Source organism: Octodon degus, unplaced genomic scaffold (assembly GCF_000260255.1).
Source record: "Octodon degus isolate 3935 unplaced genomic scaffold, OctDeg1.0 scaffold00017, whole genome shotgun sequence".
Classification (NCBI taxonomy): domain Eukaryota; kingdom Metazoa; phylum Chordata; class Mammalia; order Rodentia; family Octodontidae; genus Octodon; species Octodon degus.
Genome location: NW_004524593.1, coordinates 8,966,996 through 8,983,192, shown reverse-complemented (window position 1 = coordinate 8,983,192; position 16,197 = coordinate 8,966,996). Strand labels below are relative to the sequence as shown.

General features: G+C 38.4%; 1 protein-coding gene across 1 annotated transcript in view; it reads left to right on the top strand.

Moving 5' to 3' along the window:
* The window catches only part of Sccpdh (saccharopine dehydrogenase (putative)), a 43,785-nt gene that overhangs the window by 5,596 nt on the left and 21,992 nt on the right, over positions 1–16,197 (top strand). Inside the window, exons 3-5 of the mRNA XM_004626822.2 lie at positions 2,260–2,340; positions 5,194–5,323; positions 7,901–7,950. Coding sequence (XP_004626879.1) covers positions 2,260–2,340; positions 5,194–5,323; positions 7,901–7,950 — 261 coding nt within the window. The remainder of the gene's footprint in view (positions 1–2,259; positions 2,341–5,193; positions 5,324–7,900; positions 7,951–16,197) is intronic.

Here is a 16,197-nt window from a genome sequence, read left to right as displayed (position 1 = left end):
AAAAAAAAAAAAAAAAGCCCCTAGAGGGATGCTGTTAACACTAACAGAATACTGTGGCATGTGTGCTTGGCACAGTGCTAAGCCCCTTGTGTTCCCTTCATCATCAGAGCAGCCAGTGAAGAGGTTGAAAGTGGTTGTGCGAGGTCACACAGTGACTGCATATCCTGGGTTTAGATCTGGGCTGACTTTAAAGTTTATGCGCTGGACTATTGTACTGTTCAGCCATTTGCAGTTTTTTATGAATCTTTTCTCATCTTCATGAGATGTTAGAAGAGGGAGCCAGGCAGTAGTGCTGCCTTTCCCTTCTTTTTCCTCCCCTCCCTTTCCCTCTCCTCTCCTCCACATGTGTGCTGGGAAGTAGAGGAGAAACCAGTTTAGTGAGAAAGATAGTACATTCAGTTTTAAACTTGTTGAAGCTGTGGTGTCTATAGGTGCATTTGTAAGAAGACAAGAAACACAATATGGTAGAGTCTTTTTTCCCCTAAGTGATAAAATCAGGGTGAAGAGAAAATAAAGGCTGGGAAAATGTAGCCCAAATGAAGTAAGTGCCGTATGCATCATGCCATGTGTCCTGCATTCTAGCTGCCCCTAGTACTTCTAACAGAAAGCGCAGATCAGGAACTCTTAATTAGTGAGCAGCTCTGGAGTTGGAGGTTGGCAGCCACTGACACACGTTGTCTTTGAAGTCAGGAGAGCAGCTGGAGCGGGAGGGAGGAAGGGGACACCCGCCGAGCGAGCCAGATGAGCTCAGCCGACCCTGGTGCTCAGTGGCGTGACAGATGTTGCAGCTCCATCACCCCTTATATCCTTGCCTGCCATTGTTAATACGGGAGGCTGTGGAAGTGAGGCTAAGGAGCTAGGTGAAGACCTACAAACTTGGAAAAGTCAGTGTCCTATTTTTTAAATGTCTCTTTACTTGAATCTTAGTGGCCTGGTAGGAAAAAAAAAAAAAAGATCTTTCTCCATTTTGGCTGCCAGGAATAAGAGAAAGCAGAGGAGTGTGTGTTCTTACCTCACCTTCACAAAAGGAAGGATTGGTCATGTTCCTTTAAAAATGGCCTGAGTCCTGATGTATTGGCTGTTATACAGTGACATTTTTATTTTAATTCCTTGAGATTGATCATATAATGAGCAATTTGATATCACAGATTCAGAATATCTGGGCTAGCCACCTTAGACTTTCTCCTATTTTTAAAAAGTTTTGTTAATAGTGCTTTTAATCTTCATGTCTAGCCCTGCTAATCAGGAAATCTAATCATGTTTGCCACTTTAGTATGTTTCATCCTTAGTATATTCTGCCCCTTCACTGTGTTTCTTTACTCTTTCTCACTTTCCAGTTGTTGGTTTTTTTCCAGTATTACAATTGGAGTAATATGTATGTGCTATGACTCTTACCAATATCCTATTTAAAATTCTGCAGGAAAAAAAGAACTAAGATGTTTTATGTATATGTACCAACTCTCTATAACAAATATAACTGTTGCATGCTGCAAATGTGTAGCAATAATAACAAGTAAAATTTTATGGGAAAGCGAGTGGTGTAGTAAAGTCCAGCTTGTTAGCAAGCACTTGTCTTTCCTTATTGGACCCTAGTACTGGTTTTTTTTTTTTTTTTGAGAAAAGGTCTTGCTGTGTAATTCAGGCTGGCCTTGAGCTTACTAAGTGGCTCATGCAGGCCTCCAGTTCCCAGCAACCCTCCTGCTTCTGCCTCCCAAGTACTGGGATAACAGGCATGTAGCACCACACCCATGGCAGGCCCTAGCACTTTATCTCTATCCAGACTTTTTTTTTTTTTGAACCAAGGACCCTTCCACTTGCCAGGCAAACACTTATTCTACTGAGCCATCTCCCCGGCCCCTCTATCCAGACTCTTCTTTTGCCACTTTCTCAGCTACCTTGTGGGTCAGGAAGGAAGAACAGATCCTCTTTCTTACAGTTTTAAATATGCTTTTTCCTGTATTTGAATTTTTTTTTTCTTTGAAAATCCTTATTTATCAGAATTCAACTAAAGCAACTTACTAGTTCCATAAAACTTCACTTTGTCTTCGAGGTATGTATTCCACTGTAATTTCATCATGCCTTTATTTATTTACACTGTGACAGCTGGTAGAGTACAGGTGTCTTATTTTCTCAACTTATCTTTAAGCTACTTTATTATCATTTGATTTTGTGATAACAAAGACTTTCGGGGCAGATGGCATTTGGTTGAATTAAGCTTACCATGCAGCAGTGACCTGTTGGTTTTCTTTATTCTTCTAGTACCGATTTTATGGAGAACCTGTAGTAAAAGCATGTGTTGAAAATGGAACTAGCTGTGTTGACATCTGTGGTGAACCTGAGGTATGTGCAATAGAGGGGAAAAAGCAGAATTAACCACACATTTTCTCTTTAATGAGGTGGGGAATATTTAGTGCAATTTTGTAGTCACATTTTGAAATTAATGCTACTTCCTAATATTTAGAGATGGTATTCCATGGCTAGTACTGATGATAAGTCTTGGCTTCAGTTTTCTTGGATTTTTTTCTTTATAACAACCTCAGTTATTCTTTTCGTATATAGAATATCCTGATTTTTTTTTTTTTTTTTTTGGAACTGGGGATTGAACTCAGGCCCTTGCGCTTGCCAGGCAAGTGCTTATTGTACTGAGCCATCTCCCCGGATGCTTTAAACTCAATTAATAAAAATACTGTACTAACTAGCCATGGTGACACATGCCTGTCATGCCAGCACTCTGGCAGGCTGAAGAAGGAAGATCACAAGTTTGAGCCCAGCCTAGGCAACTTAGTGAGACTGTGTCTCAAAATATAAGAAAAGGGCTGGGGATGCAGCTGAGTGGCATGGCCCTGGGTTCCATCCCTAGTGCCACAAAACAAATCAAAAAACTTGTATGTAATTTCTAGAATCTCTTTTTTATAACTTTTTCATTATAAATTCCCTTTTAAAAATCAGGCACAAAGCTTTTGTAAATAAGCAGGGGAAGAGGCGTTGAAGGGAGGCTAGGGGAGCAGCAAGATGTAACATATGCAGGTACATATTCCCTCAATGCACAGTACAGGGAATATGGTACAGGACAGGTACAATACCATATACAGGTAACATTCCCATGAATGTTATCATTATGTATATTTAAAATGTACCAATAAAAAAACTTAAATGCAAAAAAATAAAAAGATTAAAAAATTAGTTAGCCGTGGTGGTGCATGCCTGTCATCCAGCACTTGTGAGGCTGAGGCAGGAAGATTACCACAAATTTGAGGCCAGCATGTCTACCTAGTGAGTTCAGAGCTAGCCTGCACTATATAGTGAGATCCTGTCTCAAAGTATCAAAAAACAATGACAAAACCTCAGGCACATTTGTAACATTGCAGAATAATAAATGTAAAATTCCCTTTTAAAAATCAGGCACAAAGCTTTTGTAAAATCCCCTCGATCTTACTTGTTTATTTTGTGGTACTGGACATTGAATTCAGGATCTTTTCACTGAGTATATACCCAGTTCTTTTTATTTTTTGAGATAGGGTCTTGTTAAGACCTTGTTGCCATACCTGGGCTTCAGTTTATGGTGTCTGTGCCTCAGCCTTCCAGAGTGCTGACACTATAGGTGTGCACCACCACACTTGGCTCAAAAAGTTTAAGTGAGGCGCTGGGTGCAGCTCAGTGATGGAGCTGTGCTCAGCATGTGTGAGACCCAGGGTTCAATCTACAGCACCCCTTCCCCACAAAGCTAAGTATTCACGTTTTAATACAGTTTTTTTCCATATGCTCAACATATGGAAAAGTTAAAACTTTCATGTACTTCTGGAAACATAGCTGTAAAGCAGTTATTGCCTTCCTCTTTGTTTCACAGATGAGTAAGTTAAAGCTTAGTGAGGTTATATAACTTGTTCATGTACCTGGTGACTATCAGTGGGACCTGAGGTTTACCCGTCTGGAGGAAGTTGTGTGGCGCTACCACCTTTCAAATAACATGGCATGTCTCTATAGTCTGTACTGATTGTTGTCAGTAATGTGCCAACATAATCTGTGCTTAGAGGTTATCAAATGATAATATATATGTAAAAGTACTAGGACAAGTGTCAACCACTAAAAGTGACTCAATGGGTAGGAAACATAAAAAAATTGTATATTATTTAAAATAACCCAGAGCATTAAATGATGAAAAACTTCTAAGTTATCTCACCAACTACCATGAAAGTAGTATCTAAACTTAATAGGAGGAGAGCTGGTGAGGTAGCTCAGCGGACTAAACGCTGTGCCTGCTTAGACAAATGTAGTGACTAGGGTCCAATGCCCAGCACCACATGCCATGTCGGCCCCGCCTCTGGGTGTGCTGAGGCAGCAACCAAGTTAGGGCGGGGTGGTGCAGACCTATGTTCCCAGTACTGGGGAGGCTGAGCACAGGAGGATCACTACGAGTCTGAGCTGTAGTGAGACCCTGTACCAAATATATTTAAAAAATAAAACTAATCGGGCTAGGCATGCAGTTCAGTGGTAGAACACTTGCTGAGTATGCCTGAAGCTCTGGGTTCAGTGTTCAGCACCATAAAGCAAAACAAAACATACATAAATACAGCCCCTAAGCCCCTAGTAGAGGCCCAGAATGTCTTGTATCATCTTCCCTACCACTCTATGTAGAGATAAATGTAATGATGTTCATTTGGGTAGTGCAATTCAAAGTGGGCTTTTTTCCCTTTATTTTTTCCTATATTTAATTTTTAATATTTTTACACTTAAAAGTTATACAAAAGTAGGGTCATTATACTTAGTGGCATACATATTGGCTTATGGTCATTTTCTAAATAGTGAAAAAATAAATGACAGTTAATATTTAGGGTCTTTTTTCTTTTTTAACATTTAGTACAGGGTCTGCAGGGTCTCACTACACAGATTGGACTCGTAGTGATCTTTCCAGTTTTTCAGCCTCTCAAGTGCTGGAATTACAGGTGCTTGCCACCACACCCAGTGTCCATCACCAGCTTAGCATGCTCTGGGGGTGGGGCCAGGAAAGCAGGCTGGGGATCGAACCCCCAGGCCCTGCGTCTGCCTAAGCAGGTGCTTTAATTTGCTAAGCTATCTGGTCAGCCCTGACAGTTAATGTTTTTAGTTCCTTTGTCTTTAAATATAAATCATGTAGTATTGGTCTGGGTGTTTCTCTAAATACTTATTCAAATTCTTGTTCTGTATTTCTTTTAGTTTCTGGAACTAATGTATTGGAAGTATCATGAGAAAGCTGCTGCAAAGGGGGTCTACATTATTGGAAGCAGTGGTTTTGACTCCATTCCAGCTGATCTGGGAGTGATATTTACCAGAAATAAAATGAACGGTAATTATTGATCAATAAGCAGTATTGAAGAGGTTTTTTTGTTTTATTTCGTTTTTGTTTTTTATGTATTTGGTACAGGGTCTCACTACGCAGCACAGACTCATAGCGATCTTTCTGTCTCAGCCTCCCCAGCGCTGGGATTACAGGCCTGCCCCACTGCCACACCTGGACTTGGTGACCAGCTCAGCATGCCCGGGGGTGGGGCTGGTGCTTCATTTGGAGCCGGGATCAAACCCCAGTCTCTTTGCTTGCCTAAGCAGTCGCTTTGTCTGCTGAGCTATTATATATGTTCTAAAATGAGGAATTGTCCATTGTCTTAATTTAGTTATGGGTAGAACTCTCAAATTTCTGGGAAAAGATTTTAGTAACTGTTATAAATTCAAACCTGCTTTGTTTAGAATTAACACATTTTAAAGTACAGTTTACATATAGGATTAAGAGATTTGGGGATGAGTATATAGCTCATTGGTAGAGCACTTGCCTGGTGTGTACCCTGGGTTAATCCCTAGCACTGATTAAAAAAAAAAACAAAAAACTTTTATGTCTGAAATTTGTAAGATTTCTTCATTGTAATCCTGTTTTTTTTCCTCATAATTTTATTGAGAAACAAATAGCAATGAGACGGTTTCAAACCAAATTGGTAGGACAGTTTCAATAATTAACACATTGCATACATTCTTCCTAGTGGTTAATTGCTGTACAAGATGCAGACTTGATATCCTATTTACAAACACTATTAGAACAAATCCCTCTATTCATTAAGAAAATGTAACTATATATCTATCCTAACCACTTTGAATACACAGATACAAAATGGACATTCATCTGTATACCCTTTTTTTGTTAAGTTCCATCATTTACATATTATAGGTGTGTAAACTCAGCAGAATATTCTAGAAGAGTTCAGTAGTCCATAATAGTATTGGGTCTTTCACTTGACTGGCAATGTCAGAAATTGTTGACCTGAGTCCCCTACAGCTCAACATAACAGCATGGCTTTACTTCTTCATTTTTATACTTTTCTGTTGGATGGTTAAGACCAAGGTAAAGCGGGACCTATGCAACAAGAGTTGTAGCTTTTTGGTCTGATAAGGTCAGTGAAATCCCCTCAGGATTTATCCTGAGATCCTGTACCTCAGATTGTAGAACCTTTGTCAGTGTCAGCCATGTGGATGAGTCACGGCCATTGCTTGGCCAATGTGCTCTCTATGAAAGCCTGAGAGAGTGTTTTCTCTCCATGTGACTCTCCTTAGGCACACTCTACATCATTGATCACTTTCCTCTTTGGCTCCATAATCTCCTTGGTAACCTGTTTTTTAAATTGAGATTATGCCTAAATATTTAATAGTTTTTATTTTGAATAGGTTTTCTTTGTGAGAAATATTACTTTAAGGTTGTTAAAAGTTTTTTTTCCAGATACAGACACCTTGAAGTCAATTTTTTTTTTTTTTTTAATTTTAGGGAAGGGTCTACAGGGTGTTCAGGGTCTCACTACTGGATCGGACTTGTAGTGATCTGCCTGTTTACAGCCTCCCAAAAGCTGGGATTACAGGCATATGCCACCACGCCTAGTCTTAGAAGTCAAAATTTTAACAAGTACTCCAGCTGATTCTTTAATACAGGTGGTCCACATTTTATTACTGTATACTGTCTTAGGTGATTCATGTTTTTTTGGTGGATAGGATTAGAGCTCAGATACACATCCATGGGCCACATTCTCTTAGTACCACTCAGAAACATCTTACTGTTTTATGTATTTTTTGTGTCATTGGTCAGACTAGCAGCATTGATGAGGCTGTAGATGTGCTGTAACATCTCTGTCAGTGATGTGCTTGTTTGTTGTCTTGCTCATTGTCTACTTGGTAAGGCCCAGTGTATTAATTTTCTTTTAAAATTAAAATGAGGAACAGTATTTCCTAAACAATTTATATATTTTTTTCTGTCAAATTTTGAGAATCATCAAATCCATTTATTTTCTTTTGCCTCATATTCTTGAGAAACTCAACTATAAAATACCTGACCATTATGCCTACAGCAGTTTTCATGGTTACTGCAGGTGAAAACCAAAGCCCCCGGAAGGGGAGAAATCAATTTTTAATTTTATACTTACATTTTTATTTTAACTGCCTTGTTTTAAGTATTATAAGTCATCAAATGGTGTTTTAGTAAACACAGATGTTTTGTTAAACATGTGCTGTAAACTACTACTAATAAGCCCTTGAAAAGTTTGTATATTTGAAACCAGAATAATTCTCATAGGTCTGATTTTGATAATTATGTGATGGCCCTTCCAGAATAAATTAGTTGAATTGTTGCCTTATTGGGGAGGATTCTTAATATTGTCAACTTAATGTCAATACCAACAGTTACAGTTGATGGTAAACTCTTCTGCGGTTTATTTAGCCTCTGTCTAGCACTTTACCTGGCCTTAACTGCTTCTTAAGTATATAATAAAACTGTTACCTATGCAGGAGTTTTACTCTACCAAGCTTAGTAAAAGTGGTCCCTAAGTGAGGAAGAATAGTTTATTGCATGTCCTGGCTGAATGATGTCAGTTTTCTTTTACTGCTCCATTAGGTACTTTGACTGCTGTGGAAAGTTACCTGGCTATACATTCAGGATCAGAGGTTAGTATTTCATTAAGTGTTGTTTCAAGTCAATACTGAAAACATTTGGAAATGATGTGTGTCTCTTTAAAAAGATTTGGATGAATTAAAATTTATATGTATTTGTAATATTTACTGTGTAAGAGTCACTGTTTAATTGAGAACATGCTAAATTATTTTGAGTAAATTAGTTTATTTTTAAAAGACATTACTGTAATTAATGCTGTCAGTCAAGAAAACTTAATGCTTCAGTGTAAGTAGTGTATTTTGGTTCTGATGATTGAACTCAACTCCTCAGCCCAGTTGTTTTTAGGCAAGATCTTGCTATGTAGTTCAAGCTGCCCTTGAATTCACTGTGTAGTCCAGGCTGGCCTTAAAAATCACAGCAATCCTCCTGCCTCAGCCTCCCAAGTGCCATCATGCCTGGCCCCTTCCAGCTCTTTTTTTTTTTTAGAAATTACACAGCCTAGGTTCAAATTTGTGATCCTCCCAGATTGTTGGGGTTAGAGGCTTAAGCCATCATGCTTGGTGTTTTTATTGGATGCCTAACTTTGAGTTAAGTATTATTGTAACCATAAATGTATGCAGTATATCTAACCTTACTAAATGCATAGTCTGTTGGGAACGTAAGACAGTTGCATTTCTGGGAGAGGACCATAATTTATACTATTTTTATTGCTCATAGCACTTAACCCAGTTCAAGTTCTAGGTTAGGTTTTGTAAAATTTGTTCTCTTTAAAGTGTACCCTTCAATAAATATTGTGTAGTAGTGTAAATATATATAGAAGCGCAAGATAAACTGACACATAAATAAGATGCAAACTTTGCCCTTAAAAGAGGTAATAATTTAATTTAGGCAAAGGATAGAAAGTATTGGTTATTAAAAAGAACTATAAGATACTGTAGGGTTCTGAGAATGTAAAGTCGTTGGGAGGGTAGAGATTGAGAACTTTGAGGAGAATCTGTGGTATGGACTAAAGTTCCCTGATATGGAAATTTGCATTCCAAAATGTAGGACTGTGCTGGTCTCTCAGCGTGATCTGTTGTCTCCAGGATGAAACTGTGGCAGGAAAGAGGAAAAGATAGACAAGAAGATAAGAGCTGGCTTAGGTGGTGGCTCATCTGCCTGGTGGGCAAGAGGCCCCCTGAACAATAGTAGGAACCTTTATTGATACTCTCATAAAGTTGTAAGGCACAAGGTTGCCTAGCAATTAATAGTGCACAAAGTCAGCCAGGATGTTTTTCTCAAGAATGATGTAGCTTGACTACTTTAGGTAATGAGGCTTCATCCTGTCCTCCCACATAGGATCAATTTCCAGCTTAGCGCTCCCAACAACAAAATGCTTCGAAATCTGAAATATGTAGTGCTAAGATGATACTCACAAACTTAGATTTTGGCACATTTCATATTTCAGATTTGGGAGGCTCAGCTAGTAAAGTCTGTACAAATTACTCTAGACTCAGACAAAATAAAAGTCTGAAACATTTCTCGTTGTGGGCATTTTGATAAGGTTTATAAAATCTCCAGAATAACAAAGGCACAGAGATGGGATAGGATGGAGATGTCTATGAGTAGTGATTCTGTACTTTTGGATTAACTAAGACAAAGTTTATTTTTATAAAGACTATCTGCTAGGGTGTAAGAGTAATAGGAAGTTAAGAATGGGCCTGTGGTGTGGCATGTCAGATTAACACATGCCTTGTAGAGGCCATGTTGATGTTAACCTTGAGAAGTGAATAGCTTTTGGAAGGTCAGAGCCTGTGACCTAAACAATAGCTCGAGAAACAAGAATGATAAAGGCTTTCAAAACCAATGCAAGCCCATTTAAACCAACCAAAAGGAGTTTATTGATTGGTATAACCCCATGTCTTCAAGTGACTAGTGTGACTGGCTCTTGAGGAATGATTGTAAGAACTCTTTCCCTATTCTTTTTTGTCTTTCTTCTGCTTCACTCTGTAGGCTTTCAATAAAGCAAGAAAGTTCTTGTCCCAAGGGCATATATTGCCCCTTGAAGTTTATGATTTCCCAGGAGGAGCTACCAGAGTTCAAATAGGGAAGATTAGCCAGTTATTGGGCCATGTGGTCATTCTTAAGCCCATCAGTGTCACCCAGGGTAATGGAGTCCTCAGATTACCCAGGGTGGGATGCCCTCAGGGGAGCATTCTGAGGTCAATCCAATCTCAACAACATGGGACAGATTGCTTTTCTTTTTGTATTTTAGTAAGGGTCTACAGGATCTCACTAGAGATCTAGATCAGACTTGTGGTGATCTGCCTGTGTTGAGCCACCCAAGAGCTGGGATTACAAGTGCACACTACCACAGTCTCAGTTGCTGTCTCAGTGCACCCCCGGCATGGCATGCCGGGGATCGAACCTGGCCCCTGCATCTGCCTAAGCAGGCGCTTTAATCCGCTGAGCTATTTGGCTGGCCCTAGCATGGGACAGATTTCAAAAGAGAGTTGTTTAAGCATAAGATAGGCTAAGAGACTGGGAAATTAGTGTGGCACTCACAAAAAGCACATGCACACTACATAGAAATTGCAATAAAATTGGTAGAACTAGAAGAGGCCTCCTTTATAGAGCATCACAGCATGCCATTGGACAGACTGGATATATCTGGTGATAGTCTCTTCTATTTACTTGAAACAAAAGAAGTGCTATTGAATTTCTTGGGCGTGGTGGTGCATACCTGTAATCTCAGCACTCTGGGAGACTAAGGCAGGAGGATCACAAATTTGACCCATAAGGAGACCAAGAAATGAAGGTATGGAGGAGGAAGCAGAGACGAAGGAAACATAAGAATTCAAGTATGTTATGTGCATATACCAACTCCCCTTGATTAATATAATCATTATACCCTGCCAATGTGTACTAAGAAAAATAAGACTTAAAGTAAATGAAAAAGTTTGAGCCCAGCCTGGGTAACTTAGTGATTTAGCAACACTCTCAAAACAAAAATTGGGGTAGAGATGGGGTGGGGTCTTTTGGTATATAGCTAAGTACAAAAGCTCAGGGTTCAGTCCCCAGTCCTGGAAAATAGTACAGATCTCTGAACTGAGCTTGAATTTTGCTTTTGTCACTTATCAGTGATATGACTATGGGCATGTTTACTTATCCTTTTATGCTTCATTCTTTTGATGTGTAAAGGGTAGTGTCTACTTCACATGATGCTGTGAGGATTCAGTTAGTGAATTACAAATTAGAACAATGTATAGCACTTAGTACTTGCTCAGCAAATGTTAAATATTAATGTAAAGACTCGACCTTGAGGCTTAAATCAGGACAGAAGAGTTGAAGCATATGCATCAGGGCTGTCATATCTTTGAAGCAAAATACAGTCTTCATTTCACAAAGATGGGACAGAGACAATTTTTCCTTGAATTTGTCATCCCTTGGTACTAGATGTTATTTTCCAGCCACTCTTTATCTTTTTTCTTAAGCTTTAAAATTTTATATTTAAAACATTTGAATCATAGATGTGAGCTAAGACTCAAAGAACTTTAGGAGAATTAATCACGCTGTATCACAGTGCTATATGCGTGAGATCTTCCTGCAGTGATGGAAATATTCCATAGGTGGTGTGGTGGCTTCCACCTTGGACAGTGTAGCTCTAGGTCTACCTCAGAGCCTATGCTTGTTTTTGTAGGACTACAAGGAGAGAGTAGGTTTTACATTTTAAAAAACTGTAATGAAAAGGAAAGAATGTCCTGCAGAGATCATATGTGGCTTGCAAAACCTAAAATATTTATTGTCTGAACCTTTGCAGAAACAGTTTACCAGCCCTACTCTAGACTGTGTTTTAAGCTATGATGCAATTATGCTAGAAATCAATATAGAGAGTTCACAAGAAAACCTTTGCATATTTGGATACTAAGAAATATATTCCAGTTTATGATATCAATTCACAATTCACTTTTTGCTAAACCTCAGACATAGTAGCTAGTTGCCTAATTGATTATCTAATGTTTTGCAGATATCACATACTGTAATATATATAATGCTTTTCCTTCTTAGTTATGCTCTAATCACATTTGTAATTATTTGTAAGTATTCAGGCCAAATGGTAGATGATTGCTAGTTCCTCTCTCTGAAACCTGTATCTAATGTCTACCAGGAAATCTATTGAATCTACCTTAAACTATGTTAGAATTTGACCTGTTCTTACCACTTCCCTTGCTACCTCCCTATTCCTACTATTCCTTGTTTCTCTGTTCTTAACACGGTAGCCAAAGTGATTTGTTTTAGAGAGTCTCTCTTGTTCTGGGTATCTTCTAGCACCTGGGCTGTGGCAGTCCTGCCTCAGCCTTCCATTAGGCTTTAAGGCATTTACCAGCACGCTTACTGCACAGCAGTTCATCCATCCATCCATCCATCCATCCATCCATCCATCCATTCTTTCTTTCTTTCATTTTACTAGTACAAATACATGAAATTTGCATTCATCTTAGGGCATAGGTACATGTGCATAACACTGTGCTCTGTTTCTTTTTTCTTTTTTTAAAAAAATATATTTAGTACAGGGTCTACAGGGTCTTACTACATAGGTCGGACTCATAGTGATCCTCCTGTTTTGTATGTTTGAAGACCTGGTTTTGTTTTTGTTTTTGTTTTGTGGTACTGGGGATCAAACTCGGGACCTTGCACTTGCCAGACAGGTGTTTATGGCACTGAGCTATATCCCTGGATGTTTTTGTATTTTATTTTATTTTAGGGAAGGGTCTATAGGGTGTTCAGGGTCTCACTACTAGATCAGACTTGTAGTGATCCGCCTGTTTGCAGCCTCCCAAGAACTGGGATTACAGGCATGCGCCACCATGCCCAGTCCCATTCGCCATTTCAGTGCACCCCAGGGGCAGGGCCGGCATGGCAGGACCAGGGATCAAACCCCTGTCCCTTGTACCTGCTTGTAGGCGCTTTAATCTGCTGAGCTATTTGGCTGGCCCTGTTTTTGTATTTTTGAGACAGGGTCTTGCTACATAGTCCAGGCTCGCCTTGAACTCACTGTGGAGCCTAGGCTGGTTTAAACTGGTGGCGGTTCTCCTGCCTCAGTCTCTCCCAAGTGCTGGGATTACAAGTGTGTACCACCATGCCTGAACTTCATTCTTTTTAACTTCCCCGCCCCACCCATCTTTCTCCCTCTATCTCTAGATCACCTTGCCCCATTTTCGTTACTGTTGTTATTTTTAGTTCATGTTTACAACATATAATTTATGTTTGCGTTCATTTTGGGTATTTGGTACCTACACATGGCAAATCATAAATCTTTTTATATCCCCTTTCATTTAACCCTGCCCCTTTCTCTCAATCTCTTGGACCTCTTCCTATTTGCAGATCTGATATCCCAGTTTCCTTCTTTATTTTTCATTCAGGTATTTTTTTTTTCCCCAGTTTCCTTAAATACTTTATTCTTTATTTACACTTTGTCTTACTCAAATGAGTAGTACTACATGGCATTTAAGCTTGTGTGTCTGATTTATTTCACTTAAAATTGTATTTTCTAGGTATATCCATTTTCCTGTGAATGTCTTGAATTTTTCCTTGTTAGTATTATATTTAAAAATGTTATTCTTTTAGTATCCTATTATTGATACCACATTTTCTTTATCCACGCATCTGCTCATTGCCATATTGACCTTTCCCAGTATTCAGCTTTTGTAAGTTGTGTTGCTATAAACACAGGTATGCATGTATTACTGTATTATGGTATCTTTGACTCCTTTGGAAAGATACCTAGAAAGAAAATAGCTGGGTTGAGTGGAATTGCTATTTTTAACTTTGAAAGGAGGATCTCCGAGGTGATTTCTATGGTGCTTGTACTAGTTTATATTTTCACCAGGCAGGTTCAGCATTGGTTTGTGATTTCTTGATGATTGCCGTGCATTCTAGTGTAAAATAACACCACAATGTTGATTTTTGTATTTCTGTGGTGGCCAGAGATGTTGAACAGTTTTTCCTGTTTTGGCAACTTGTACTTCTTTTTAGAAGTGTCCATTCATTTCACTTGCCCATTTTTTGATTGGACCTTCTGTTCTCGGTGCTCTAATTTTTTTTGAGTTCTTTGTATAGTCTGTTAGTTTTCTGTCTGAGGAATAGCTGGCAAAATTTTTTTCCTGTTCATTTCACTCTGTTGGTTATTTGCTGTGCAGAAGCTTTTTACTGTTATATATTAATTTGACATCCCATTTGCTAATTCTTGCTGTTATTTCTTGTGCATTTGGAGTACTGTTCAGTAAGTCCTTCCCTACATGTATGACTTCAAGTGCTTTACCTATTTTATCTTCTAGTAGGTTTATTCTGTTTTAATGTTTAAGTAATGTTTAAGTAACTGATCCATTTTTTCCCCCACTAATACACAGTGAAAAATACAGATCTGTCTTCAGTCTTCTGCATATAGATAGCCAGTTTTCTCAGCATCATATGTTAAATAGGGCTATCTGTTCTCCAAAATAGGTTTTTGATCCCTTGTCAAAAATCAAATGAATAAATGTGTTGGGATGTTTTGTTGTCCTTTGTTCTGTTCCACTGATTCACATGTCTGCTTTTGTGCAAATACCATGCTGTTTTTATCACTGTTGCTTTATAGCATGAAGCCAAGTATGGATGCCTCCCACTTTGCTCTTGTGACCCAGGATTTTGCTGTTCTTGACTGCTTCTGGCTCCATATGAATTGTAGGAGTTTTTCCTTTTAGTTTTGTGAGGAATGCTATTGATATTTTTATTGGAATTGTGTGAAATCTGCATGTCAGTTTTGGGAGTATGGCTATTTTAATTATCTTAGTTCTGCCTAGCAATGGGACAGCTTTCCATTTTATATTGTCTTCTTCAATTTCCTTCTTCGTTGTATTTTCAGTGTAGAGGTCTTTCAGTTTTTTAAATCAATTCCTAGATATTTAATATTTGATACTAATGCAAATGATATGGTTTTCCTGTTTTTTTAAGACAGTATCCAGGCTAGCCTTGAACTCACTGTGTAGCCCAGGGTAGCCTTAAACTCCTAGCAATCCTCCTGCTTTAGCCTCCCAAGTGCCAGGATTGAAGGCATGTGCCACCATGCCCTGTTTTTCTAGTTTCTTTCTTATTGAGTTCATTAGTGATATGTGCAAGTGATGATTTTTTTTTTTTTTTGGAGGCCAGAAGATGCCTTTAGGGCATTTCTGATTTGCCGTGAGTATATGGGTTCGAACCACAGCATCTTGAGCTTGAGTGCTTTGTTTAAGCAGGCACTTAAACAATTGAGCTAATGGGCAGGCCCCTGTGATAATGATTTTTGCATATTGACTTTATATCCTGCTGCATGGCTGAATTTGGTTATTCTAGGAGTCTTTTGGTGGAAGTTTTTGAGTTTTCTATATAGTCTCTTGATATCTACAAATAGTGATACTTTTTTTTTTTCCTACTACATATCCTTTTTCTTTCTTTCTCTTGCCTGATTGCTGTAGCTAATATTTCGAGTACTATGTTGAACAGAAGTGGTGAAAGTGGGCACCCATATCTTGTTTCTGATTTTACAAGAAAAGTTTTCTGTTTTTCTCCATTATAATATGATGGTAGGTCAAAAAAAAAAAATTTTTTTTTTTTTTTCTGGGGAGATGGCTCAGTGGAATAAGTGCTTCCCTGGCAAGTGCAAGGACCTGAGTTCAATCCCTGGTTCTGTAAAAAAAAAAAAAAAAAGATGGTAGCAGTAGTTTTATCACAAATGGGTTTTAATACTTTCAAGTAAAGTTTTTCTATTATCTACTGTCTTCTGAATTGTTATGAAAGGGTGTTGGATTTTGTCGAAAGCTTTTTCTTCATCTACTTAATATTAATATGATCATTTGGTTTTTGTCTTTGCTTCCGTTTATGTAATGTATTACATTTATCAACTTGACTTATCAAATATCATACATATCAAACTATCCTTGCAACCCTAGAATGAAATCTACTTGGTCATAATGTATGATCCTTTTGATGATGTGTTGCATTCTAGTATTTGCCAGTATGTTACTGAGGGATTTTTGCACCTATGTTCATTAAGGGGATTATTTATGAAGTTTTCTTTTTTTATGTTGGATCTTTGTCTGGTTTTGGGATCAAAGTGATGCTGACTTCCCTTTCAGTTCCATTTGGAGAGTTTAGAAAATGTTAATGATATGTACATATAATTTCCTTAAAGGTTTTGTAGAACTCAGCAGTGACTCCATCAGATTCTGGGCTTTTTTGGTTGATAGGTTTGTTTCTGACTCAGTTTCATTGTCTGCTATTGGACTAGTCTTTTTTTTTTTTTT